This window comes from Chelonia mydas, chromosome 20, assembly GCF_015237465.2.
Source record: "Chelonia mydas isolate rCheMyd1 chromosome 20, rCheMyd1.pri.v2, whole genome shotgun sequence".
NCBI lineage: Eukaryota > Metazoa > Chordata > Testudines > Cheloniidae > Chelonia > Chelonia mydas.
The window spans coordinates 3,828,761-3,855,412 of record NC_051260.2 but is presented as its reverse complement, the minus strand read 5'-3'; the positions used below and the strand labels follow the sequence as shown (position 1 = coordinate 3,855,412).

At 61.9% G+C, this 26,652-nt stretch overlaps 1 protein-coding gene and 1 long non-coding RNA gene across 5 annotated transcripts; one reads left to right on the top strand and one right to left on the bottom strand.

Moving 5' to 3' along the window:
- Positions 1-8,278: 8,278 nt before the first annotated feature.
- On the bottom strand, positions 8,279-12,902 carry LOC122463387. Its single transcript, XR_006286709.1, has 3 exons — positions 12,800-12,902; positions 11,139-12,084; positions 8,279-9,848 (listed from the first exon to the last, which is right to left on the bottom strand). It is a non-coding gene; the product is annotated as an uncharacterized LOC122463387 (long non-coding RNA).
- B4GALNT1 (beta-1,4-N-acetyl-galactosaminyltransferase 1) lies at positions 11,829-26,506 on the top strand. 4 transcript variants are annotated; one of them, XM_043532822.1, is made up of 11 exons: positions 11,829-11,961; positions 13,245-13,418; positions 14,305-14,478; positions 14,604-14,710; positions 15,013-15,050; positions 16,954-17,134; positions 20,940-21,041; positions 22,067-22,254; positions 22,422-22,562; positions 23,531-23,768; positions 24,446-26,506. In XM_043532822.1, the coding sequence occupies exons 2-11, from the start codon at positions 13,246-13,248 to the stop codon at positions 24,652-24,654; spliced, it is 1,551 nt and encodes a 516-aa protein (XP_043388757.1). In that variant the 5' UTR covers positions 11,829-11,961; position 13,245; the 3' UTR covers positions 24,655-26,506. The 4 variants fall into 4 exon arrangements, with proteins under 4 accessions (XP_043388757.1, XP_043388756.1, XP_037739938.1 ...); XM_043532821.1 differs by having other exon boundaries at positions 22,064-22,254; XM_037884010.2 differs by having other exon boundaries at positions 13,245-13,460.
- The last annotated feature ends 146 nt before the right edge of the window (positions 26,507-26,652 follow it).

The window sequence follows — 26,652 nt, the reverse complement described above, 5'->3', positions numbered from 1 at the left end:
TGATTGCAGAGCCATTGGCCATTATCTTTGAAAACTCATGGCGATCGGGGGAGGTCCTAGACGATGGGGAAAAGGCTTATGTAGTGCCCATCTTTAGAAACAGGAAGGAGGAGGATTCGGGGAACTACAGGCCAGTCAGCCTCACCTCAATCCCTGGAAAAATCTTGGAGCAGGTCCTCAAAGAATCAATTCTGAAGCACTAGAGGAAAGTGATCAGGAACAGTCAGCATGGATTCACCAAGGGCAAGTCATGCCTGACTAATCTAATTGCCTTCTATGACGAAATAACTGGCTCTGTGGATGAGGGGAAAGCAGTGGACGTGTTATTCCTTGACTTTAGCAAAGCTTTTGACACAGTCTCCCACAGTATTCTTGCCAGAAAATTAAAGAAGTATGGGCTGGATGAATGGACTATACGGTGGATAGAAAGCTGGCTAGATTGTCGGGCTCAACAGGTAGTGATCAATGCCTCCATGTCTAGTTGGCAGCTGGTATCAAGTGGAGTGCTCCAAGGGTCGGTCCTGGGGCCGGTTTTGTTCAATATCTTCATTAATGATCTGGAGGATGGTGTGGATTGCACCCTCAGCAAGTTTGCAGATGACACTAAACTGGGAGGAGAGGTAGATACACTGGAGGGTAGGGATAGGACACAGAGGGACCTAGACAAATTAGAGGATTGGGCCAAAAGAAATCTGATGAGGTTCAACAAAGACAAGTGCAGAGTCCTGCACTTAGGACAGAAGAATCCCATGCACCGCTACAGACTAGGGACCGAATGGCTCGGCAGCAGTTCTGCAGAAAGGGACCTAGTGGTTACAGTGGACGAGAAGCTGGATATGAGTCAACAGAAGGCTAAGAAGGCTAATGGCATTTTGGGTTGTATAAGTAGGGGCATTGCCAGCAGATCAAGGGACGTGATCATTCCCCTCCATTCGACTTTGGTGAGGCCTCATCTGGAGTACTGTGGAGTACTGTGTCCAGTTTTGGGCCCCACACTACAAGAAGGATGTGGAAAAATTGGAGAGAGTCCAGCGGAGGGCAACAAAAATGATTAGGGGACTGGAACACATGACTTATGAGGAGAGGCTGAGGGAACTGGGATTGTTGAGTCTGCAGAAGAGAGTGAGGGGGGATTTGATAGCTGCTTTCAACTACCTGAAAGGGGGTTCCAAAGAGGATGGATCTAGACTGTTCTCAGTGGGAGCTGATGACAGAACAAGGAGTAATGGTCTCAAGTTGCAGTGGGGGAGGTTTAGGTTGGATATTAGGAAAAACTTTTTCACTAGGTGGGTGGTGAAACACTGGAATGCGTTACCTAGGGAAGTGGTGGAATCTCCTTCCTTTGAGGTTTTTAAGGTCAGGCTTGATAAAGCCCTGGCTGGGATGATTTAGTTGGGGATTGGTCCTGCTTTGAGCAGGGGGTTGGACTAGATGACCTCCTGAGGTCCCTTCCAATCCTGATATTCTATGATTCTATGATTCTGCTGGAGTGGGGCAACTGCCCCACTACAGGGACACCAGCCAGCAAACCTCTCCTGCCTTCTCCCAGAAACCATCTCCTGACTCTGCCAGCTCTCCTCTCCTGTCTGAGGCCTGACTGACCTCTTCTAGCCCCTCTTAGTTGGCCCAAGTGGGGGCACCTGGGCTGGAACGGGAGAGCTCAGGCCAGTTTCATGTAACGGAATCTCTTCCATTCCCCCATCTCATGAAACTGTCCTTCTCGGGACAGCGCTTGGAGAGCTAGGGATGGAGAAAGCTCTAAAAGCTAGGGCGGATTTGTATTTATTGGGGGTTGTGTTTATGATCCGGGAAGGAACTGGGGTTTGGGAACTTCCAGGAGCCCCGTAAAACCGTACAGCCCCTCCTGATGTAGTTTGAGGCAGCGGAGTGGAGCCGTTGGGCGTTAGCTTGGAGAGCTGGTCCGGACTTGGCCATATGACTCTGGACAGCTCGCCTGCTGCTTGCCTCTGTTTCCCCTCCCACCCAAAGCATTTCAGGGCCGGGGCTGTCTCTCTGCGTGGAGTCTGGTCTCGATGGAAGTATTTAGGTGGCACCGTGGTACACAGACGAATGTCCCACCTCCTTTGAAAGCTGTGCCTCTCTGACTTTCTTGCCCAGATTTTCCCTGCCCCTGAATTACCGACGAATGCATCCGACGGAGCGGATATTCACCCACGAAAGCTTATGCTCCAATACGTCTGTTAGTCTATAAGGTGCTACAGGACTCTTTGCCGCTTTTACAGATCCAGACTAACACCGCTCCCGCTCTGATACCTGAATTACCCATAACCTCAAGCACTGTGTGTAGACTCAATGAGTTAGCCAGAGGGACACTTTCTTTTTTCTATTCCTGTTTTTGGTTTTCCTTCTCCGGGGCGTTTTCGAAAGCCACGTACAACTGAACAAACTGCCCAGTGCCCTGTTCGTCAGCGATGTATGGCTTCCTGGCTTGCAACACCAATTCGGCAGCCCACGCGGGTCACCGCTCCAGGGAAAGCTGGGGGAGGGGCGGGCGTGCCCTGGCATTCCGGCCGCAGCGAACGATAAAGGCGAGCAAACCCGCAGGCGACTGGAAGTTTGGTAGGTTTCTTTGAACCACTCCTTGGTAACTGTGCCGGTTGGGGTCTCACCCACCTGCTCCAGATCAGGCCCTGTGAGGCCCTGAGCTAGTTGGGGACAGTCCAGCTGCGCCTCAGCCTGCAGGAACCCCCCCCACCCCTGAGGCTCAGTTGTGACCTAGGAGATTTGCTACCCACATGGGCCCCAGCGCGGAACCGGGATCCTCCCAATCCAGTTCCCACAGGGGACCCGGAACAAGCGTGGGGACGGCTTTGAGTCCCCGTGCCCCCGCCTCCACCCCACTGGCCTGAGCCAGCCGGTCTAGTGGGAAAGGTCCCACCCAGTCCCCAGCGATGCCCAGCCCTTGCTGGGCATGGTCCTAGACCCAGTTTGGTCCCTGTTTCTATCCCATTTCCAAGGGTTTCCAGCAGGGATCCTGCTTGGGGGTGGGGGGTGGGTGTGACGATCCCGTATCCTCCAGCCATGCCCCCCGGTTAGAGCCCAGTACAAGGTGCCACCTGCTTTCTAACCCCCCTCCCCCACCCCCACTGTCATCCTGACCCCCCTCCCCCCAAATCCTTTGTCTTGGGATTTCTTTGTCTGAGCTGGCCCCCCTCCCCCTGGCTCCCCAGGGCGCAGGATGGGTGGGTCGGGATCGGTAAAGCGTGGGGGGAGGCATCTCTGTGCGAGACAAAGGCTCCCCCCCCGTCCCCCCACACACCTCGGGCTGCTGCAGCCGCCATTCCCTCCTCGGGCCAGCGGGGGCGCCCTCCGCCTGCCAGGCTCCCGACGGCCCCCGCCAGCCCGGTCCAGCCGCGCTAGAGCCGGAGCGGGGTCCGGGGTGTGTGGGGGGGGGCGGGTCCGAGGGGGGGCGCCCGAAGATGTGACCATGGGAGGCGAGGCGGGGAGATGCGCTGGGCAGCCAGGTAGGCTGGGGGGGTGGGGGGAGCTGGCCAGCACTTCAGCAGCGTCGCTCCGACAGCGGAGCCCTGGGGGGGGGGACGACGAGCTGCTGCGGGGAGGGAGGGGGGATCGAAAGGATCTCGCGATCCCGCCCCCCCCTTCCCTGTCGCGGTGCCGATGCTGTGGGGGGGGGGAGTCGATGCAATGTCGCGCAGCGCGGGAGTGATTTATAGCGCTGCAGTTTGCCCCCCCCCCCCCCAAGCTGCGCGGGACCGGCCGTGGGCGCAGCGCAAGGCTGCGGGGGGGGGGGGGCGGGATCGGGATCAGCCCGTTCTGCATGGCCCGGGGGCGGGGGAGGGTTTGCGCCCCCAGCTGCAGCCATGTTCTGCGCTGCGCTCCGGCCCCTCCGCACCGAGTGAGGGGGGGAGGGTTATTTTGGGGGGGGGGGTCGACAGCCCGGGCTGGGGCACAGCTGTGCCAAATCCCCCCCCCCAGGGGGGCTCTTCAGCCTCCCCCGGGAACTGCGGATCATTGGACACCTGCAGCGGGGTCCATCACCGCAGCGCCGAGGCACCCTGGGCAGAGAGCCAGGTTCCCCTCTCGCTGGCTGGCTGTCCCCGGCCACCCCACCCCTGGCCTACCTACCTGTGACCCAGCCCTCGGTCTCCACACAGACCCCGAAGTAGTTCCCCCCCCCCAGCCCCTCACCATGGCGTCTGGGCATCAACTGCCCCCCCTCAGAATGGCCCGGGCTCCCCAGGGTTGGACATCTCGCCTGGGGATGGGGGTGGGGGCATTCAGATCGATTTGTTTCACTCCCTTGACCACCATCTCTCCCCCCTCCAGGGACTGTCACTGTCTCCCCTCTCCCAGCTCTGACCCCCCCAACCCCCCCCCCCCCGGTGCTGCTAACTCTGGAGGCCCAGTCCCCTTGGAGGGGGAAGCAGCCCCCATGGCCCCCCCTCCCCTGCAAAGAGCTGTGGGGCAGCCGGCTGCCCAGTGAACTGGCTGCTTGGGCAGGAGGGAGGGAGGGTGTTGTTAGGAGAGGGGTAGGGGCCCGTCGTCACCCTAGCCCCCCCCCCCCCCAAGTTGCCCCCATTCCCGGCCCGGCTGAGGGAGTCACAAAGCAGTTTTCCAGCTGCAGGTGGCCACCTGCCAGACCCAGGTGTCACTGGGCACCACTGAGGGGCATTCAGGCTGGCTAAGGGCCCCTCTGGGCCAGGTGATTGGGAAGGCTCCCTGGGACAGCGGGCCCCATGCCAAGCCCAGCAGAGTCAACAGAGGACAATGAAAGTCTTAAGGATTGTTCTCTGGCTGGGCACAGGGCCTGTGGGGGTTGGAGAGGCCTTTCATAGGCAGGGGAGATGGGGGTGGGGGGGGTTGGGCAGCAGGGGAGAGTCACACTGGATGGGGTGGGCCTCTGGCAGGCAGGGGAGCTGGGCACTGGGGGGTGGATCAGGCAGGCAGGGGAGATGGGCATGGTGGGGGCTCTGGGAGACAGGGGAGATTGGCACTGCAGGGGGCTCAGGCAGGCAGAGGAGATGGGCACTGTGGGGCTCTGGGAGACGGGAGATTGGCACTGGGGGGAGCTCAGGCAGGCAGAGGAGATGGGCACTGTGGGGTTCTGGGAGACAGGGGAGATTGGCACTGGGGGGGGGGGGGCTCAGGCAGGCAGGGAGATGGGCACTGGGCTCCCCAGTGACTTGTGCTCCTGCTGCTTTCCCAGCCCCCTGCCTCTGCCCCACAGCTACACCCTCTGCCCTCCTGGTGCCTGGAGAAGGGGGCGTGGAGTAGAGCCGGATGGGATTTCCTGGTTCTGCCCACTCTTCAATGCCTCCCTGTGTCTCCTCCACCCCAGGCTGGTGCCACCCTGTCCGTGGGAGCCATGAGGGGCTCCAGATGAGACGGGGGAGTCTCCCTGCCTGGCCCTAGAAGAGCCCAGGACACGCCAGAGATCAGGAGCTGTGGGAGCCCCGCGTCACCCCTGAGGTGAGGCTTGCGGCGGGGGGAAAGGGGTGCAGCCGTCGCACCGGGTGCCAAGAGCACAGACCTGGGTGTTACCTCCTAGGCAGCCGTGGGGCAAGCTACCCCTCCCCCTGTCCTGCGGGGACCCACCTCTAGAGGGCAGAGGGGAGCTCAGGGCTGGTGGGCACACCAGATTTCCCTGGCACGAACATGCCTGTGTCTGAGTTTATTCTGGACAGTTGTTCCCCCTGAGCCCTACACACACACAGCCAGATTTTACCCCACCAGGGTAAGTCCTCCCGCTGCCATCCCACAGTGCACTGCTCCTTCATCCGCTCTCCATACCTCCGCCACCCGGGGAGAGGCATAGGCGAGCAGTGACTGTTGGGATAGGTCGGAGGGGGTTGAACCCACGCTCCCACAATGCCAGCCGGCATCCCACAATGCACTGCCAAAGCTTCCCACAAGGCAGCGAGCAGGACGGCGGGACACCTACCTGCCGTGCCCGCTGCTGGGTGGGCGCCAGGGTTGGGAGAGCACCGGGAACGCCCCCAGAGCGCTGTGCCCACCTGTCCTGGTATGTGCCGGGCCTGGCGCAGCGGGGGTCAGGTGCTGCCTGCTGCCACAATGCCAATATACCAGTGCAGCTCCTGGGGCGAGACAAGCCCTCAAGTCCCCGTGGCCCCGTCGGGCAAAGCGACCAGAAGCCTGTTCGTGCCAACCCTGCCCTTTGCAAAGCGGAGTGAAATCCGCTGCCCGTTCACACAAAGGCCAGCCGCCACCAGCCCAAGCTGGCTTCAAACCGTGCCCCCCTCCTGGAGGGCAAAGCCCCCTATGCCAGCCTGTGTTGAGCCGAACAGAGGTGCTCCGGACCACCCAACCTGCTCTCTTCATACCCCTACATGGAGCCTGGCTCTCCGAGCCCCACGCTCCTGCTGACTACAGTCTTGTGACTGCCTTGGGGCTCTGTGTTCACCTCCTGGGGGAGGGGAGCTGTGGGTCTCTCTGCTGCTTCCCTGAACAGATTTGAATTGCAAACATCAGGTTTCCACTCTGGGCCCTGGCCCAGCTGTGGGGGTGGGGGCGGGGAATGATGGATTTGCATAAATCTGGTATGCTGCCGGCTTGTGTCTCCCCCCCCCCCCCGCCCCGGCCCCCGGAGCACTTCCCGGAAGAGGAGGGGCTTGGCCCCACCCTCGCATCTTTGGTGCTGTGTGCCACTCGGCTGCTCTTCCCCAGAGCTGGCTGCGTTTCGGGAAGCACGGGGAGGAGGGTCATTTCACCGGCACGGTGCTGGTGGCAACGGGATGGGCCGAAGCCCCAAAAGCCAGCTGAGTGTCTCTGCGGCAGGACACGGAACGGCACCAGGAATAAAATGAAATGGACCCAACTAAGAATCCTGCCCTCAAGGCCCCGTCCAGGAGGGGCGTGGCCAGACTGCAGGGTGCTATGGGAATTCTCTGCTCACCCCCCCCCGCCCCCCGAGTGCAGGTCACAGCTGCCCCGAGGCTGCTGCAATTTACACCGGGAGCCAAGCAGGGCCAGGGGCTGCAGGGCAGCTTGAGGCCACCTGAGCATGAGGGTCGGGTCACCTTGGAGCCTGGTGCAGAGAGAGGAAGGAACGTTGTGCCTCTCTGTGCGCACACCGTGCCCGTCCCCCTGGCCTCTGGGCACCTCGGAGTCTCGCAGACCATTACTGTCTCAGATCCCCCGTCTCCCAGCCCCTGCCCTCAATCTCTGGGAGCGCAGGGGCGCAAGTGGTCCCCCTGGGGCTTGCCCAACGGTGTGCAAATCTCTCTGCGATTGCATGAGGCCGTGCCCGGCCCCAACGGGGCTGGGTCGACCGGTGGGGGTGAGTTTCTCTGAGGAACACCGCGGAGCCTGGCGCAGCGCCAACCTGTACACAGTCATGATTGTTTAATAGGTGGTCCACTCCAGCCCTGGCAGCTCTGTTTGCACCCACACCCCCGCTGCTCGCAGACTGGCACTAAATCAGAGTCGACACTAATGGAAAGTCAGCTCTCCCCGGCCAGCATGTCCCCCATGGCAGCTTCCGGCGCTGGGGTTACCCAGCTAATGCCCAGGCCAGCTAGATGTCCAAAAACCAAATCCAAATCCCTGAGGCTAGAGATTCTCAACTTTCACCAGCACTGGGACTCCTCACTCCCCCCTAGCCGGGCCTGTCCCTCATCCAGCAATGCGGGAAGGGCTGGGTGGTCCTGATCTCAAGCTGAGACCCACCCTGCCCCCGGCGTCCCGGCTTCATTGTGATGGGCACTGAGCAGACCCAGAGGAAGGCACAGGCCCTGCCCTTTGGTATGGTAGGTGGGCTCCTGGCCTGGTCTGGCACAGCCTGGCTGCTTTAACCCCGTCTGCTGGAGCGGGGCTGGCAGTTGCCATAGAGATAGCTTCAGATCTGGCCCCCACATGGGTCATCAGCTCCAGAAACTGCGGGGCGGGCAGGGATCCACCACCTCCTGCTGAGATGGTCTCCTGCTTGCCTGTCAAGAGACCCGCACAAGCCGTGACCCAGATTCCCCGCGCATGCTCGCCCGGCTGTGCTCCGCCTCGGGGGCAGCCATGTGCTGCTGGTTAATTTCATAAACCCCAGGCCAGACTGATGCGTGGGTGGGTGCAGTTCATGCCACATGACACTGGTCAGGATTAACCCTGATGCCCTGGGCAAATTGCCACCCCCTCTCCCTCCACTTCCAGCCTAGTCTGCACCCTCCTGCCCCACCATCCCCGGGGGGGAGTTCTCCCAAAGCTCCATGTTGGGCTGCTGCCAGCCCCCTACACCCCCCCGCCTTTTCCCGCTGCAGCCTGGCAATTTACACAGCCCAGCCTTGTGTCTTCGGGACACATGCAGTGTCCCTTGGCAGCAGTGCACCCCAGCTTACTGGCTTCACCTCGGTTCAGCCTGCCGCCCCTTAGCACAAAGCACGGAGCCGGAGCTCCGGTAAAACCAAGCCAAAGTTTATTGAATGAGGCTCGAGTTAAAGAATCAGCTAAAAGCAAGGGAAAGGCTTTGGAGTCAAGCTTCTGGGTAAAAGGAAAACAGAATTGGCAGGCACAGGCCTGCCCTTATTAACAGTCGCTTTCCTAGCTGATCAGGAATCCTCCCCCGCTTCTGACAGCCCTTGGCCACCTTCCACGAGACACACCGGATGGCAGGGGATCTCCTCTGTAACGGAGCGCGTCTGTGCCCTCTTTCCTCCGCCGACAGTCCCAGACTTTTTGCCTCTTTTCGGCATCGGGGCGTGTGACGAAGCGGGACTGTTCTTAATGTTTCCTCTGAATACTGTAGGGGTGCCTCAGTTTCCCCCATGCATTTCTTAAGTCTCTCGGTGGTGGGATAAGGGGGTGTGATTGTTGCAGAGCAAAGGGCCAGGGTACATAAATGGCGACACTCTGTCTCCTGGCAACTGATGGCCTGGGCCCTTCCCCCCTGCAAGGTGAGAGCTAAAGGGTTGGAGAACAAAGGAATCAGGTGGCCTCCTGGCCCGGGAAAGGGACAAAGCCCAGAGGAGGAGGGGCTGGAGAGAGTTTCAGTTTGGGGCTGGCTGGAGACATGGAGTGAAGGGCAGACGTGGTTGTTTGGCTCACTGCCCCCCAAAATGGACCCAGCTGAGGGGTCCTGTTCTCTGCACCTACAAGCTCTGCTTTAGACCATGTTCCTGTCATCTAATAAACCTCTGTTTTCCTGGCTGGCTGAGAGTCCCGTCTGACTGCGAAGTTGGGGGGCAGGACCCTCTGGCCGCCCTCGGACCCCGCCTGGGCGGACTCGCTGTGGGAAGCGCAGGGAGGGGCAGAGGATGCTGAATGCTCCGAGGTCAGACCCAGGAAGGTGGAGCCGGGGGAGCTGTGTGTCCTGCAGACAGGCTGCTCAGAGAGGAGACTTCCCCAGAGTCCTGCCTGGCTTCGTAGGGAGCAGTTCCAGAGCATCGCCCGGGGACTCTGTGACAGGGCGATTCGGGAATGTCCTGCAGCCCCGGGGGAGCCCGGGGACTCTGTGACAGGGCGATTCGGGAACGTCCTGCAGCCCCGAGGCTCCCCCGTTTGGAGTCCATTCTTGGGGGTGCTCAGGCCTGCCCTGGCTCCAGACTGTAAAGACGGGGCTGGGAAAAGGCTGATAGATGGCACGCTTGGCTGGGGTTAGCTGCGACCCTCCGGGGCCGGCCTTCATCCCCAGCGGTTTCGGAAGGTAACAGTCTACCTGTTACCTCTTGCTGAAAATATGCCCTGTACAAACATCTCGCAGGAACCGGGACAATGGGCTGGTCCTTAGCTTTTGGCAGAGACCATGCTCCTCCCCCACCTCAGGGAACTATCAGGTGTATCGTGCCTGTCTGCACATGTAAGTGTCCCCGCCTGTCCAGTGTCACCGCCTGTCGTCCCGTTCCGGGCACTGTTCGAAGCCCCTACAAAGCACGGTGCAAACATCAGTCAGCACTGCTCCTGGAAGGGCGGCAAATCCTAGCCCCCTCGGCTTTCCCAAGGGGGCAAAAGAGGCAGCAAACAGGGCAAGACAGAGCTCCAGAGAGCCCCAGAGCCACACTGCAACCAGCTGAGACCTGCCCCCACTCTGCAGAGCAGCACCTGCCATGTGTGGATCGACCCGGACCGCTGGGCAGAGTTTGTGCAGCTGTGACAGCTCCTCTGGCTGGCTCCATCAGCAGGGATTGAACCCACAGACTTTATAGCTGTAAGCCAGAGGGGCTGTTGGTAACCTCTGTACGGGGTGGGGCAGAGAATCTGGGTGGGCCAGCGGGGGGTCCGGTGCTTTGGGGTGAGAGAACCTCGGGGGGGAGGGGGTGCGACGCTTTCCCAGCTCCGGGCTGTGCGTGGATTCACGGCTGATGGACCCCGGGGCGGGGCAGGCAGCAGAGGGAATCACAAGTGGTTTTCATTCCTCCCTCTCTTGTTGGAGCAGCCCCTGGCCCCAGTTCCACCCCCGAGGGGCTGCCGGGGGGGCCGGGGGGGGGGGGAAGCAGCTTACCCCACGGGCTGAGCTGCCTGCCTTTTGCCCTGCCCGTGACCTCCAAACCACCACAGCCTGGAGGACTGGCCCCTCTGCCCTGGCTTTCCTGACAGACCCTGCCCACTGTGCCCACAGTGCTGGGGGCCCTTTGCCAGCGGATTTATCCCGGCTGAGCGTACGGGGGATCCGGACACCCGCCATGGTGCAGGTGTGCTCCCACCCAGCCTGGCCCTAGCCCGAGGCTCTGGGTGCTGCAAGGGAGGGGCTTGTATTCTGTGCCCACTATGGCCACATCCAGTTTTGCCCCAGGGGCAGGGGTTGTGGCGGAGCTCCCAGCATAAGGGGTGGGGCGCACTGGGCAGGTGCAGGGACTGCGTATTTCCTCAGCCCCAGTTTACTGCTTTTAGCCCCGTCCGCAGAGGCTACTCGCCCAGGGACACCGGCTGGCCCTCTTGGCCGTGCCTTGCAGGGGCATGTGCCCTGATCTGGCTGCTAGATCCTAACCTGGACCCAGGCCCCTTTCAGGCCTGGGACACGGCCAGTGATGTAAGTAAAGGTGTGATTACATCCGGCAGGACTTTGGCCTGTTGTCCCACTGAATCTGAGCCCAGGAGGCAACTTCCGCAGACCTGGCCTCCCTGCATTCAGCAGCCTCACTCTGTCTGCCCCACTGCTAGGATCCCCCTTCCCCAAAGCGCTTGCCCTGTCCCGAGAACGCTGTCCTACCTACCGGAGCCATTTCCGTGGCACCCAGCAACCGCGCTGACCATGCAACATCCCGGAGACAGGAATCAGGGGCACCCGGCACAAGAAGGAAGTTGATTCAGCAGCTGTGGGGCAGAGGGTGCTCTCCAGAGACCGCCCTGCTCTGGGGGCAAGGCCTGTGCCACCGGTGACTTGAGGTGGGGCGGGTGGGAATATCTTGGCGTTGGGGTGGGATTCCCAGAGCCCTTTCCCTGGGATCCTGGCAACGGGAGGAACCGAGTGGCCGGGGGGTTTCCCGTCCTCTCCCAAATGTTGGCGGCGTTGACCAGATTGGAGGGCAGAGATCATGGCTTTGGGGTTGTTTGAAGGGTTGCGTTCTTGGTCTCCTCTATCCCGGGGCTGTGCGTGGCCTCTGACTAGGCTGCAGGGCAGATATTAGCAGGTTTCTCCGCTTCCCCAGAGCAAGCAGCTGCACCCCCAGGGGCAAACGGTGCGAGAACACAGGGCCGCTCAGCGGCTGGGGGCAGAGGTGGAGTGAGGTACAACGTGAGAGCAGGAAGCGGGGTGGGGGGGAATGCTGGGTATTTGAATCTCATGTGATGAAGTATCACCCATAGTGGTGGTTAGAACTGGTCCGCTCTGGTGTTCTCCGCAGGGCCCCTTCCTGTTTTTTGTTTTCAGCCAGGGCGTTTTGATTCAAGCGCTGGGTGGTCGGACCCGCTTCTCCCTCAGTCTGAAGCTGCCCGGGGACCCTGCTGGACCACGCTTCTGCCTTCGAGGGGCTCTTGGGAAGGAAACAGCTCCTCCTCCCACCTCTCCCGAAAGGGCCAGGATCCAGGGCATCCCAGGTTAGTGCCACACCGAGAGCCACCCTCTGAGTGCCACGAGAGATTGGAAGCTTCCTGGGGCAGGGCCTGTCTCTCCGTTCTTTGTGCAGCCCCTAGCGCTGCGGGGCCCCGGTCTGTGGCCCCCTGGTAATATGAATAATGAATAGTGAGACTTGCAGACTCTGAGCTGGGTAACACAAGGTGGGGGGCAGTGCCTGGCACAACGGGGCCCTGATCTCAGTTGCGGGGGGGAAGGGCAGCGCCTGGCGCAACAGAATGAGACAGGATCCTTTCTTCCCAGCCACCCCTGCGGGATGGTGGGTGCTGAGCTCCCCTGCCGGCCTGGCACCCAGCTCACGAGTTTTCCAGCATTCCTCTCGCCCCGTGTTTGTTGTCAAACATGCCCCTGCAGCATGCTTCACCCGCTTGCACACGACAGGGCCGAGCCTGCTCCCTCAGGGAGGCAGCACGAGCTCCCGAGGCCGGGTTGTGGGCTCTGCCCCACTTCCCCCAGGGGCTGGAAGCTGCACTGCCTTGCACCGGCTGTCGCCCTCCTGACCCCCCCCCCCACCGTGCATAACTGGTGCCACACTGATTTCACACTAGTGTAAACTGCTGCCCGGGGAGGAACAGGGCTGCGAGCCAGGCCTATCCCCGTCAACGGGGAGGAACCAGAAGCTGGGCCCGCTGGGAGCAGAATCGGGCCCCTCTTCCGGACGCGGCAGCTGCCAGGTGCTCCATGGCACAGGCTGGCCCCAAGCTAGAGCCCTGCTCCGTGGATGGTGCGGAGGGAATTCCGGTTTGCCTGCATCCACCCAGCCCTGGGGGGACCCAGCCAGGGAACCCCCTTCCCCCTCACCTTCCAGTCATGGTTAACATCTGAGCTCCGGCCCCAGAAGAGCCCTGTTCCTGGTCCAATCAAGGAGATTCACTCAACCAGCACGGCCAAGCCTCCCTCTGAGTCCCCCCACTCCCCAACAGCTGCCCGGCACCCCACGCTCGCTCGATGGTCCTGAAGTCTTCAGGAATTCGAGATTAATCTTTAACTCAGGGTGATGAAACCTCCAGGAACAGTCCCACCGCAACTTCCCAGGCTGGGAAGGAGGCACCGGTCCAAGAACTGACCTGGGGAGCAAAGTCTGGAGCTGAGAGGAGCCGTGGGCCAAACAGAGCCAAGCCGGAAGGGGGCACAGTCTCTGAACCCACGTGCCAGGCTGGGGCCCCACCTAGCCCCCAGCACGGCCCAGATCCCCCACCCCCGCCGGCATAGGGCTCCCCCCTCACCTCCCCGCTGCCCCCTGCAGGATGCGTCTGGTGCAGAAGTCCCTGTGCCTGCTGCTGGTGGCCACGGCGTCCCTGGCCCTGCTGTACCTGCACATCTGGTCGCCCAAGGCCTACAGCACGGTCGACCTGCGCAACCGGCCGGACCGAGCCCCCGAGCCGCTGCTGGGTGAGCCCTTGCTGGGCCCCTCCAACAAGTACGCCCACGTCCCCTTCCGGCTCAAGGAGGAGATCCTCGAGTAAGGACCTCCGCCCCCCCCCTCCCGGCGGGGGGGAGCGGCTGGCATGGCTGGGGGGAGGTGTGCGGGGCAGGAAAGGGTGGCCAGGGATGGGGAAGCCCCAGCAGGGCCTTGGCGAGGGTGGATGTGGGACTGGCCCCTACGGGCAGGGCTGCAGCCTGGCTCCTGGGATGGGTCTTGGGAAGTGGATTTTCCAGGCTCCCCGCTGGGATCCCAGCCCTTCCCAGGAGACACTTCCCCAGAGCCCTGCCCTCTCCTGGGGGGCGAGTCCCCAGACCCCCCATTGCCAGCACTGCGGTGCCCACCCCTTCCATGGGGTCATCAGCCTGGGGCAGGAGAGCAGGGGTGGGCATATAGGCCTGGGGCAGGAGGATTGGCCTGGGGCAGGAGGGCAGGGGTGTCTGAGGCAGGGGCGGGGATATCAGCCTGGGGCAGGGGTGCTGGTCTGGGGCAGGAAGGCAGGGGCATCAGCCTGGGGCAGGGGCAGGCGGGCAGGGACAGGATTGTCTGTCTGGGGCAGGAAGGCATGGACAGGGGTGTCTGGGGCAGGAAGGCAGGGGTGGGGGTATCAGCCTGGGGCAGGAAGGCTGGGACAGGAGGGCAGGGGCATCAGCCAGGGGCAGGTGCAGGCGGGCAGGGATAGGGGCAGGGGAGATGGGGGCGGGGGTATCGGCCGGGGGCAGGCGGGCGGGGGCGGGGGTAGGGGAGATGGGGTATCGGTCGGGGTCGGCGGGCGGGGGTAGGGGCAGGGGAGATGGGGGCGGGGGTGGGGGTATCGGCCGGGGGCAGGGGTATAAGCCTGGGGCCGGCCAGGCGGGCGTGACCAGGCTCCTGGTCTTCCCAGGCTGCTGCCCCAGAACTCGTGCTCGTGCGAGGTGGTGCCCGGCAGGAAGCTGCCCTTCCCCAAGCAGCTCTTCGGCCAGCTCTACTCGCTGGAGTTCACCACCGCCTTCGGCCCCGCGGAGCTGGCACGGATCCACAGCACGCGGGAGCAGGAGTACCAGAGCGACCAGCACCGGTGAGCCACGCCGGGGATGGGGGCAGAGGAGTTGGGGGGGCACCCAAGCCAGAGGACCGCCCCCTCCTGCCTGGGGCACGGCCGGGGCTGGGCATATCCCCCCTCACTCCTGCCTTCCCCCCCAGGACCCAGTCTCCAGCTGACCAGCTGCTGATCGTCAGAGCCAACTCCCCGCTGGAGTACCCCGCCCAGGGCGTGGAGGTGCGCCCGCTCCGGACCATCCTCATCCCAGGTGAGCCCCTCAGCCTCCCGGGATGGGGCGGGGGGGTAGCCTGCCCTGCCCCCCCGCTCCCAGGGCTGAACAGAGCCGGGGTGATGGGGGCAAGGTGGCTGGGCGGAGGGAGGGCGCACACAGCCTGGGGAGCGCTGGACCATGGCAGGCTGGAGACTGCAGCCTCCGGAGCTGGCTCATCCCCTGCCCCACGGGCGCTGCCGCCCAGGGACGACCAGCGGGCAGGACCTGAGCTCGCTGTGGCAGTGACGGTCGGGGGGGTGTTCCTGGGGTCTCACTAATCCCATTTCTTGCCTCCCCAGGGCTCAGCTTGCAGGCAGCCAGCAGGAAGCTGTACGAGGTAAGGCGCGGAGGGGGTTCACCGCGGGGGGGGCGGGCACGATCCTGGGGCTGTGGCTGGCTCTTTTGGGTGCAGGGTGAGCCCCTGGACCCCACATTGCTCCAAAGCTACCTTGTGGAAGCTGGCATCAGCCCTGCCCTGGGGACACTGACCCACAGGGTGGGTCTGAGGAGTTTATTCCAGGGGGCGCGCTTGGCGTCTGTTCTCACGGGGATGGCCTCACCCCGGGGCCCGAGGGTCACGGTCCCAAAGCACAATGCCAGCATGGGCACTTTCCACATGCCTAGGGTGACCAGACGTCCCATTTTTAAAGGGACAGTCCCCCTATTTAAGCCCTGCTGCAAGTGTCCCGACCTTTTCTTAAAAACGGGCAGATTGTCCTGTATTTTCCGTCTCCCTGACCCCATCAGTAGCGGCGGGTCCTGCTGCTGGCCAGGTCCCTGCTCGCCAGCCGCCTGCCCAGCAGTGGTGAGTGGGGGGGTCCGATGGCCGACGAGGGGGGTGGGTGTGCAAGGCTGGTGGCGGGGTGAAGATGCAGCGCATGGGGCTGGCTGCTCCCCATGGTGGTCAGCGCAGCCCCCGCTGAGGGCCAGCTGTCGACCAGCAGGGCCCCGTCCCCGCCCCGTTTCCGGCCGGCACTGGCTGCACGGTGGCTGGTGAGTGCGGGCAGGCGGCAGCTGGTTACAGGGCACCTCTGCTGCCCACCCATGCGCCTTTTACGTGCTTCCCCCCCCCTCCACTGTCCTCTCCTTGCTTTGCCCCTCCCCCCCCGCTGCTCCTCCATATGCCTCCCCCAGTGGGGCACGTCCCGCTCCCAGCGCTGTGCGGAGACCCAGCCCCTGGTCGGAGAGCTCAGCTCACCAACAGCCTGGCCGGCAGGCTCCTTCCTTCCCCCACTGCCTCGGGCTGGGCCGGCGCCCCGGGAAAACCCAAGACCCTCCGGCCAAAGTGTGCCGAAGCCCCATGCAGCCTCTCTGCCCCACAGCTAAGCTCTGGAGTGGTTTCCAGCCTGTTCGTGCCCTGAACCTGCAGGCTTCACAGCAAGCCCCCAGGCAGGGGCTTAGCACCCCGCACTCCCACCCCGGCTGCTTCCCCCAGGCCTAGGCCGCCTCCCCTGCTGAGCCCACCTCTCTGGCCAGGTTCACTGAAACCCCTGCAGTCAGGTTCTTAATGCATCCTTTGGCCATAACCCCTTCCTGCCTGCGCTGTAGCTGGGGGCCAGGTGGTGGCTGGGTTATGGGGGTGGCCAGCAGCAGCCTGGAGGTGGGCAGGAAGGGACAAGCTCCTGCGGCTGGAAGCAGCTCCCCTCCCTTTCCTCCCACACAGTGCGGAAAGGCTGCTGCTGGCCGGCCACATTCTGGTGCGAACCCTGAGGGGGGGCGGGGCGGATGTGATCCATACACCCCCCCCCCCCCCAGGTGTTGCCTCCGGACCGTGCCAGGTACCAGGAGAGGTGGGTCCGTCCTGGGGGGCCAATCAGGCATAGAGGGTGGAGAGCGTGGGCAGGGAGGGGCGGGCCAGTCAGTCACCTCCTGCCTCTCAGTATGGGAGAGAGAGAGAGAGAGAGTGTGTGTGGGGGGGGGTGTCACTCCTCCCCGGGTGAACTCTGAATCCTTAAAGATAAGAAGATAATAAAAAAAGAAGTCCAGCTACATAGCATTTCTTTGTAACAGAGGCTTGGTCCACGTAGGCGTTTGATTGCCGTGGAATATGTGTAATTTTCCCAGGTGTCCCATATTCAGCATAGGGAAACATGGTCACCCAACACACACACACCCCCCCACCAGGCAGTACCAGCCTAGCACCCATCCCCGAGCCAGGGGTGGTGCCTTTTGCCACAAGCCGGCCGGCGCCACACCTAGCCCCAAGCGCTGACCCTGCCTCCCTCTTCCCCCCTCCCTAGGTGACCCTGACTGCCACCCTGGGCACCTTCAACGTGGCGGCAGTGGTGGAGGGGGTGAAGGCGCAGGGCGAGGGGGAGACGCGTCTCTCGCTGTCGAGCGACCAGCTGGACAACCTCAACCGCCAGCTGCAGTTCGTCACCTACACCAACACACTCTTTCACCCCAACACCGCGGACACAGGTGGGCACCTGGCATTGCGAGGGGGTGGGGTGGGATGGGATCTGACAACCGGCCTTGGTGCAGGGGGGCAAGGGGCAATACTTGGGGGGGGGGAGCATCCTGCAACAGGACACCCCCCCTCGGCAGAACATTCCAATATAGGGTATGTGACCCTCTGTGCCCCCCCTGCCGTGTTGCCTTGGGATGATGCGGCACCAGGTACCAGGAGAGGTGGGTCCGTCCCGGGGGGCTAATCAGGCATGGGGGACGGAGAGCTCCAGGCAGGGAGGGGGGGGCCGGTCGGTCACCTCCCTCCTCAGCAAGTTCACAGATGACACTAAGCTGAGAGGAGTGGTAGATACGCTGGAGGGTAGGGATAGGGTCCAGAGGGACCTAGACAAATTGGACGATTGGGCCAAAAGAAATCTGGTGAGGTTCAACAAGGACAAGTGCAGAGTCCTGCACTTAGGACGGAAGGATCCCATGCACCGCTACAGACTAGGGACCAAATGGCTCGGCAGCAGTTCTGCAGAAAAGGACCTAGGGGTGACAGTGGATGAGAAGCTGGATGAGAGTCAGCAGTGTGCCCTTGTTGCCAAGAAGGCCAATGGCATATTGGGCTGCATTAGTAGGAGCATTGCCAGCAGATCAAGGGAAGTGATTATTCCCCTCTATTCAGCACTGGTGAGGCCACATCTGGAGTATTGCGTCCAGTTTTGGTTCCCCCACTACAGAAGGGATGTGGACAAATTGGAGAGAGCCCAGTGGAGGGCAACAGAAATGATCAGGGGGCTGGAGCACATGGCTTACGAGGAGAGGCTGAGGGAACTGGGGTTATTTAGTCTGCAGAAGAGAAGAGTGAGGGGGGATTTGATAGCAGCCTTCAACCACCTGAAGGGGGGTCCAAAGGGGATGGAGCTCGGCTGTTCTCACTGGTGGCAGATGACAGAACGAGGAGCAATGGTCTCAAGTTGCAGAGGGGGAGGTCTAGGTTGGATATTAGGAAAAACTATTTCACGAGGAGGGTGGAGAGGCACTGGAATGGGTTACTGAGGCGGTGGTGGAATCTCCTTCCTTAGAAGTTGTGACGGTGCTGCCCGGAGCCAGCTGAGATCACTCAATTAGGGTGAACTGCGAACAAAACAGGGCAGGCAAACCCCAGAAGCTGGTGGATATTCCAAAACTTAGATTTACCAAGCCAGCACAAAACAGCTTCTATAGCACCTCCCTGATTACTCAGAAGTCCAAAGGACGCAGTTCCCTTAAAGGGCCCAGCCTCAGGCCTCTGTCCAGACACACTGTCAGATGTGATGATGGTTCCTGAAAATCTTGTCTCATCACATAAAAGAAAAGGTTCTTCTAACCCCAAAGGATCAGCCACACACCCAGGTCCAATTATAATTTAGATCTTACCCAAAATACACGCTCTAGTCAATTCTTGTTAACTAAACTAAAATTTATGAAAAAAGAAAAGAGCGTGTTGGTTAAAAGATCAGTACACAGGCAGACGTGAGTTCAATTCTTGATGTTCAGGTACATAGCAGAGATGAGCTTGCAGTTGCCAAAAGTCCTTTTAGAAATAGTCCAATGTCCATATTCAGGGTGACTCCAGTCAGTGACTGGGGATCTCAATCCTTATGTCTTCAGGTTTCCCCCTCTTGAAACCCAAAGCAGATTGGAGATGAAGAAGGATCGTATCCCAAGGTTTTTATACATTTCCTGCAGCCTTTTGGCCTGAGAAAACAATAGGCTTAACTTTCCTTCTTCCAAACATCATGGCAATTAGCACAGGGTAATTTATCCATTAAACAGTTCAGATACAGGTTATCCCAACCTTCAAAGAGACATAGACAATAATACTGTTTCTTTCAAGTATCTTCCTAATGTTAATATTCCTTTTTTGATCTTTGAATCAAAGCTATAGCCATAGACAAGACTTGTTTGCTTACATCACAAGACCTGAGCAAACATCTCCCCTTCTACCTCTAACAATGCCGGCTGCATTTCAAAGCTCTGTTCATTTCCATCTCTTCCTAACCAGTCTCTAAAGTTCCCCCATGGGTCAGGTCAGTCTGGGAGTTCATTAACTCTTTCTGGCCCTGTCACCTTTCAATGAGATATTATATTAGACTCCTAACGTCACAGAGGTTTTTAAGGCCCGGCTCGACAAAGCCCTGGCTGGGATGATTTAGTTGGTGTAGGTCTGCTTTGAGCAGGGGGTTGGACTAGATGCCCTCCTGAGGTCTCTTCCAACCCTGATCTTCCAGGATTCTGAGATTCATGGAGAGGGCAGGATCAGTACAGTCGCTCAGGGTGACCGAACCACAGAAGTTGGGGCAGCAGCCATCGAATGGAGCAGTTTTTAAAAGACCCCCCCACCCATCCATATTTACTTTCCCACCCTCCCGTTTAGCCCCCCTTCCCCTTTTCCCCTCTGGACAGTCCAGCCAGGCCCCATACCCCCTGTCCCCGGGATCTGGGCTCCACCCCAGTTTCTACGCAGCCCCTGCAGCGGGCCAGCCTCCCAAAGGGACCCACTCGTCCTGCAGCCTCTCCCTTGATCTGGGTCGGTTTCGGCCAGTCCTTTAACGACCCCCTCATCCCACCCCAGGCTGTCACCTGTTGTGACGAAGTGGGGCTGTTCTTAATGTTTCCTCTGAATAGGGTGGGGGTGCCTCAGTTCCCCTATGAAGTTCTTAAGTATCTAGGGGGTGGGGTAAGGGTGTATGATCATTGCAGAGCCCTAGAGGGCAGGTGTGTGCAGAGCTCAGGCCATCAGTTGCCAGGAAACAGGGTGTTGGCCATTCTGTGTGTCCAGACTCCTGCACACACCTGCCCTCTAGGGCTCTGCAATGATCATACACCCTTACCCCACCCCCTAGATACTTAAGAACTTCATAGGGGAACTGAGGCACCCCCACCCTATTCAGAGGAAACATTAAGAACAGCCCCACTTCGTCACACCTGTCCACCCCCCACTCATGTTTCCTGCTCTGCCCCACCCCGGGAGCAGCTTTTGAACCCATTTGCATCCCCCGGGTAGCCGGCAAAGTCCAGAGGGAAACTGAGGCACACACAGGCCTCAGCCAAACATTGCAGAAAATTACCCCTTCGTCACCCCCCAAACCTGCTTTTCCAAGGGGCGGGCAGCAACGGGCTGGTGCGGTCTTCAGCACTCCCCTCTCTGGGGCATCACCCGTATGGTCATCTGCCTCTTTGGCCTGAGCTGGATCTGACTTAATATAGGGCCTAGGCTCCTCCCCCTCCCAGCAGCCTCTCATTGGAGCCTGTTGGGTGATACCCCAGTTCTCCCAGGTGGACGCTGCAGTCACTCATGTGCTCAGCTCCAGAGCAGGGTGCTGGGGGGGGCTCTCCGGACAGGGTGGAGGCCAGAGAAGAGGTCAATATCTGGTGCCAGCAGGCAGCCCTGGCGGGGTAGATCTGCAAAACATCGGGTGGGGGAAGCCAATCCGGGGCACTGTAAAGAGTGGGCAGCTGCACCCAGGGGGGCTGTTGTGGGGAGGGGAATATTTCCAGCCCCCAAACCGCAGAGACTGGCTGGGCAACGCGGCTGGCCTGTCCCCTCCCCTCCTGGGCCAGGGGCAGGGGGATGGCTGGCATGACGAGGCAGGCTGGGCTGTGGGAGGGGCACACAATGGGGCCTGTGTCGAGGTGGGTTGCGGGAGAGAGGAGATACCCCCATGGAATCCTGGGGAGTACTGGGCCCCTGGGGGACCCCTCCTGCCAGGGGGGCCCCTGTACCCCAGAACTTCCTCTGCGCTGACCCCTCCCCCTCCTTGTGGTCGTCTCCCCCTTTGTTTTCCAGTGCAGTTTGCCACCGATGGGCACCAGGCATCTTTCACCATCCGAATCCGCCACGCACCCACGCCCAAGCTCTATAACCCAGGCTCCCCAGGCGAAGGCGGAGGTGAGTGCCAGGCGGGCGCCAGGGCCCAGCGAGGATCTGGGGGGGTGGGGGCGGGACGGGCCTGTGCCGGGTGACCTACAGGCTTCTGCAGTGGGGAGGGAAAGGTCAGCCCACGGTATTCGGGGGTCAAGGCTGCCCCCACTGTCCCTCATAATCCTGCCAGCACCTCCCCACACAACTGGGGTCCCCCTGAATCCTGCCACTGCCTCTCTCCCCCCGACCCGCGATCCCCCTGAATCTTGGCACCGCCTCCCCACACAACCAGGGTCCCCTGAATCCTGCCACTGCCTTCCTCCCTCCGACCCGGGGTTCTCTGAATCCTGCCTGTGCTTCCCCGCACGACCGGGATCCCCTGAATCCTGCCACTGTCTCCCTCCCCTGACCCGGGGTCCCCCTGAATCCTGCCTGTGCCTCCCCACACAGCTGGGGTCCCCTGTATCCTGCCGTAGCCCCTCCTCCGACCTGGGGTCCCCCTGAATCCTGCCTGTACCTCCACACACCACCGGGGTCCCCTGAATCCTGCCACTGCCGCCCTCCCCCTGATCCGGGGTCCCCCTGAATCCTGCCTGTGCCTCCCCGCACAGCTGGGGTCCCCTGTATCCTGCCGTAGCCTCTCCTCTGACCTGGGGTCCCCCTGAATCCTGCCTGCACCTCCACACACCACCGGGGTCCCCTGAATCCTGCCACTGCCTTCCTCCTCCCGACCCGGGGTCCCCCTGAATCCTGCCTGTGCTTCCCCGCACGACCGGGATCCCCTGAATCCTGCCACTGCCTCCCTCCCCCCAACCCGGGGTCCCCCTTAATCCTGCCTGCACCTCCCCGCACAACTGGGGTCCCCTGAATCCTGCCTGTCCAGCTCTCTATTGGCTGGAGCAGATGGCACCCAGCTGCAGCTATCTGAGGCTGGAATTGGAGAGGGGTGCTGGGGGGGGAGCTTGTCCTCCCAAGGCAGGATCCCCTCCCCCAGGGTCTGGAGTGCTGCTCCCCTTCCCCGCAAACCTCTGCCCCACACCCTCCCCCAGCAGATTACAACATCACCGCCCTGGTCAGCATCGCGACCAAGACCTTCCTGCGGTACGACAAGCTGCGGGCGCTGATCGCCAGCATCCGCCGCTTCTACCCCACGGTGACCATCATCATCGCGGACGACAGCCAGCACCCCGAGCCCGTGGGCGGCCCCCACATCGAGCAGTACTTCATGCCCTTCGGCAAGGTGCGGGGCGCCGGGGGGGCGGTTGGGGCTGGGGCAGACACGGGCGTGGGACCGTGGGAAGACAGTGGGGTGGGGATCTTGGGGCGGGGGCCAGAAGAGACTGGGAGGGGGTGGGGCTCGGGTGGCCGGGCCAGGCACTGATGTGTCCCCCGCTCTCCCCCACCCAGGGCTGGTTCGCAGGGCGCAATCTGGCCATTTCCCAGGTCACCACCAAGTACGTGCTGTGGGTGGATGACGACTTCATTTTCACGCCCCGCACCAGGGTGGAGAAGCTGGTGGACGTGCTGGAGAAAACCAGCCTGGACCTGGTGAGTGTGTGTGTGTGGGGGTGGGGGGGGAAATGTGGGGGGCTGGCCATGCCTGGGGGTGGGGGGGAATTGCAGGGTGTCCAGCTATGCCTGGTGGGGGGATCCCCAGATCGTGCCTGGCTGGGGATGATGGGGGGAGTTCGGCCACACCTGAGCAGGGCGGGGGGCTCCTGAGAGTGGGATTCCACAGCTCCCCCCCACTGCCTCTCCCCCCACCCCCACCAGCTGCAGGGATCCCAGCATGGAGCCATGGGGCCCGCGGCGCAGGGGGGAAGGGGAGCCCCCTAGTGGCCACTGCCGGGCATGACATGGTGGGAGTCACAGGAGCGGGACCCCAAGGCTTTATCTCCTGCACCAGGCGGCTCCCGCCCCGGTGCATGGGGGCACCCGAGTCCTCGCCCCAGGGGGCAGCGGGGCAGGATGGGTCACAGAAAGAATGCAGGTGTCAGAGCTCCCTGCACACTGCCCCCAGGGGAGAGAGACCCAGGAGAAGGGGGGAGCTGGCCCAGGGCCCCCAGAGCGCTCAGGGGAGCAGTACCCAGGGGAGGGGGGGAGCTGGCCCAGGGACCCCAGGGGAGGGAGACCCGGGGGAGGGGGGGAGCTGGCCCAAGGCCCCCAGCGGAGCCGGGGAGGTGGCCCAGGAGATGGGGGGACCTGACCCAGGGCCCCCAGAGGACGGAACCCAGGGGAGGGGGTATCTCACCTGGGGGGGTTGGCCCATGGCCCGCAGGGGAGTGGAACCTGGGGGAAGAGGGAGCTGGCTCAGGGCCCCCAGGGGATGGTGACGATGACTTGGGGAGAGGGGCGCTAGCCCATGGCTCCCAGGAAAGCATGGCCCCCACGGGAGTAGGCCCAGGAGAGTCAGGAGCTGGCCCAGGGCCCCCAGGGGAGGGGGAGCTGGTGCAGAGCCCCACGTGCTGCTCCCGGCAGCCCGTCCGTCCCCCTGTTCATATCGGCGTGTCCGGCAGGTGGGGGGCACAGTGCGGGAGATCACGGGGTTCACCACCACCTACCGGCAGAAGATCAGCGTGCAGGCAGGGGGTGAGGAGGGTGACTGCCTGCAGATACGCCAGGGCTACCACCATCTCCTCGAGGGCTTCCCCGGCTGCGTGGTCACCGATGGCGTCGTCAACTTCTTCCTGGCCCGCACGGCCAAGGTGCTGCAGGTGGGGTTTGACCCCCGGCTCAGCCGTGTCGCCCACCTCGGTGAGTGCGGGGGAAGGCTCGTGCCAGGGCTGCACCACACCACTGTAGCACCTGCATAGTGGTTAAAGCGGGGGGGGGGGGGGCGAGGAGAGGGGGGCTGGGAGCCAGGACTCCTGGGTTCTATCCCCAGTTCTGGAAGGGAAGTGGGGTTTAGTGGTTAGAGCCAGGAGGGGTGGGGGGTGAGAGCCAGGACTCCTAGGTTCTATCCCCAGTTCTGCCACGACTCACAGGGGCATTGGTCACCTCCCCTGCCTCAGTTTCCCTCCCTGTGGCATGGGGCTCCTAACATGGGGCTCCATTGCAGGGCACATGGGGTCCCTGGCCAGCCGAGGCAATACGGCTGCGGGCTGTCGTCGTTCCCGCGTGGCGGTTAGCCAGGCAGGCCGGTGCCAACCGGAAAGCCGACGTGCCAAACAGAAGTCACCACTTTTTAACTCGGGGAATGGGACACTTCGTGGCAGTTTCCTGCCTCTGAGGCCTGGTTCCCAAAATCCCAAGGGGGGGGTCAGTAGGAGAGGTCACCAGGGGGTGTCTCAGGGGTCAGATCCTGGGAAGACCAGGGGGTCTGGGATGCAGGTTCGATCCCTGTTGCCCAGAGCCGACCCCCTCCCCCCAGTCGTGCAGCGCTGAGCTGGCTGACCCAGCCCCTCCTGACCCCCGTGCCCTCCCTCCGGCAGAGTTCTTCATCGACGGGCTGGGCGTGCTGCACGTGGGCTCGTGCGCCGACGTGGTGGTAGATCACGCCTCCAAGATCAAGCTGCCCTGGCAGAAGACGGAGAGCGAGAAGCAATACGCCAAGTTCCGCTACCCAACCTCGGCCGACAGCAGCGTCAAACGCAGCCTCTTCTACTTCAAAAACCACTTCAAGTGTATGACGGGCAACTAGCCCCACCGGGCTACCAGCCCCGCCCTGCCAGTGAGCCGGACCCCAGGGAGAGCCCCCCCTCCCATGGAGCTGGGGCTTTTTATCCTTGTGCCAGGCCAGGGAGGTGACCCCTGCTACTCCTGGCTCGCCGGTGCCTCCCACTCAGCGCCATCCCCACGCCCTGCCAGCTTCAGGCTGTCTCCCTGGTGGGGGGGGGAAGTCTCCCCCACTTTCCCAGCAGGCAGCGGGGCCTGGGGGAATCCAGAGTCGCACAGTGGGATACTGGGAAATTCCCTGGACCACAGGATGGGTGGCCGAGAATAGCTTACAGCACCCCCGTGGCCGAGCCCCCACCTTCCCCCAGAGACGCTGTTTTATACTGGACAGACCTGCCCCCGTTCACAGCCGGCTTTCTCCAGCGGCCCCTGCAGGAGAGAAACAGCACAGCCCCCGCCCCTCCCAGCTGCCCTGGGACAAGTGTCAGGGCCTCATTTTATTTTGTGCCAAGTCTTTAGAGCCCCCAGCTGCCCCCCCCCCCCCCCCCAGGAGAGTTCCAACTTCAAGTGCCAAAGCCTGCAGTGGGGGGCAGCCCCGCGAGCAAGGGGAAGGGCTGACGCCCATGGCTGGGTTGCGGGGGCGGAGGTCTCTTTCCAAGACCGAGGACTTTTTCTATACAGAATCCAAAAGCATGGGCACAAGGCGAAGGGCCAAGGGGACTGGCCCCATCTTTGCCCCACGCACTGGCTGGCCCCAATCCCACGCTGCTCCGAGCAGGCCCCACGGCCAGAGCGTTGGACGAGGCGGAGGGTTCTGGTTTCTAACGCCGGATACTGGCGGGGCAGGAGCTGGCTGGTGTCTCTGGGAACTGGAGGCAGGACACTGGGAACTGTTTGTGTCGTGTGTGTGCGCGTGTATTTAATGTGAGCGAGCGAGGAGCCAGGCGCTGTCAGGCTGCACCCAAGGGAGAGCCGGGGATGGCAGATGGGCTTGAGCTGCCATCCCCACCTGCAGATTTCTACGGGTGACAGAGAGGTGAGGTTTTAAGGAAAAAAAAGATGTTTTTATTTAAAAAACAAAAATGCATTTACAAGTACTCTCTTTGCCCTAAAGGCCATCCAAGCCCCGCCCCCTTGGCCTGAGCCCCGCCCCCTCTACCTTGATTCCTAGTCGTGTTTTAACCAAACCAGAGAAAAAACTTAAAAAAAAAAAAAGTACAAAGGTTGGGCTCCAAAGAGCCAGTGGGGTGGTGACATCCAGAGGGAGTAGCCCATGGGGATACCCCCTGCAGGCCCCAAAGCCCGCCCACTGTGTCCCCCCCCATGGCTGCAATGTCACCCTCCAGTGGCCCAGCTCTGCAATGCGCCTCTCCAGCCACCCAGAGCAGGGGTTGGAGGGGAGTTTGGCACCAGCCTATTGCTAGCAAGATGGTAGCGTGATGCCAGCCTGGGGCTCGGGGGCAGCCCTGGGGGTGCTGAAGCATGTTATGGGGCAGGGGGCAGGAGTCGCATGCTGAGGGAACAGATGCAGTCTGCGGCCTTTCAGGCTGTGCTGGGGGCCAGGGCCAGCCATCAGCCAGATTGGGGGGGGGGGGGGATTATGCCCTGAGCTCCATCTCAGGCCCCCGCCCCCCCAGGAAGTGGGAGGGGGAAGGGCTGGATGCAGGGGGCCACCCCAGCCAGGGGGAGGCCCCTGCCTGCCAAAGCACATTCCCTCCTGTCCCTTCCCTGCGTGAAGTGGCCAGGGGCAGCTGCCCTTGGGCCATGCCACCGTGACACCAGCGGCCGAAGCAGCCCCCGCCCCGGGGGGGCTGTGGGAGTTAGCCCCCCCCAGCACAAATAAAAAGGGATTTTGGTTCCTTTCTGTGGTTTAAAAACTCTGTCTGTTGAGTCTCTGTCGGGGGAAGGGCAATTAAAATCCAGCTCCTACCCTGATCCCATCACCTTGCAGCTGGCAGGGTAGATCTTTCTTTCCCCTGGTGCTGGAGAATACCCCCCCACATAGGCTGGGCAGGGGAGGGAC

Bases quoted from the DNA above. Each gene is read 5' to 3' on its own strand.
- B4GALNT1 (XM_037884009.2), top strand. From the start codon at position 13,246: ATGCGTCTGGTGCAGAAGTCCCTGTGCCTGCTGCTGGTGGCCACGGCG. The intron at 15,051-16,953 runs GTAAGGCGCGGA...CCCCCTCCCTAG, and splicing joins CCAGCAGGAAGCTGTACGAG to GTGACCCTGACTGCCACCCT. The intron at 23,769-24,445 runs GTGAGTGCGGGG...TCCCTCCGGCAG, and splicing joins CAGCCGTGTCGCCCACCTCG to AGTTCTTCATCGACGGGCTG.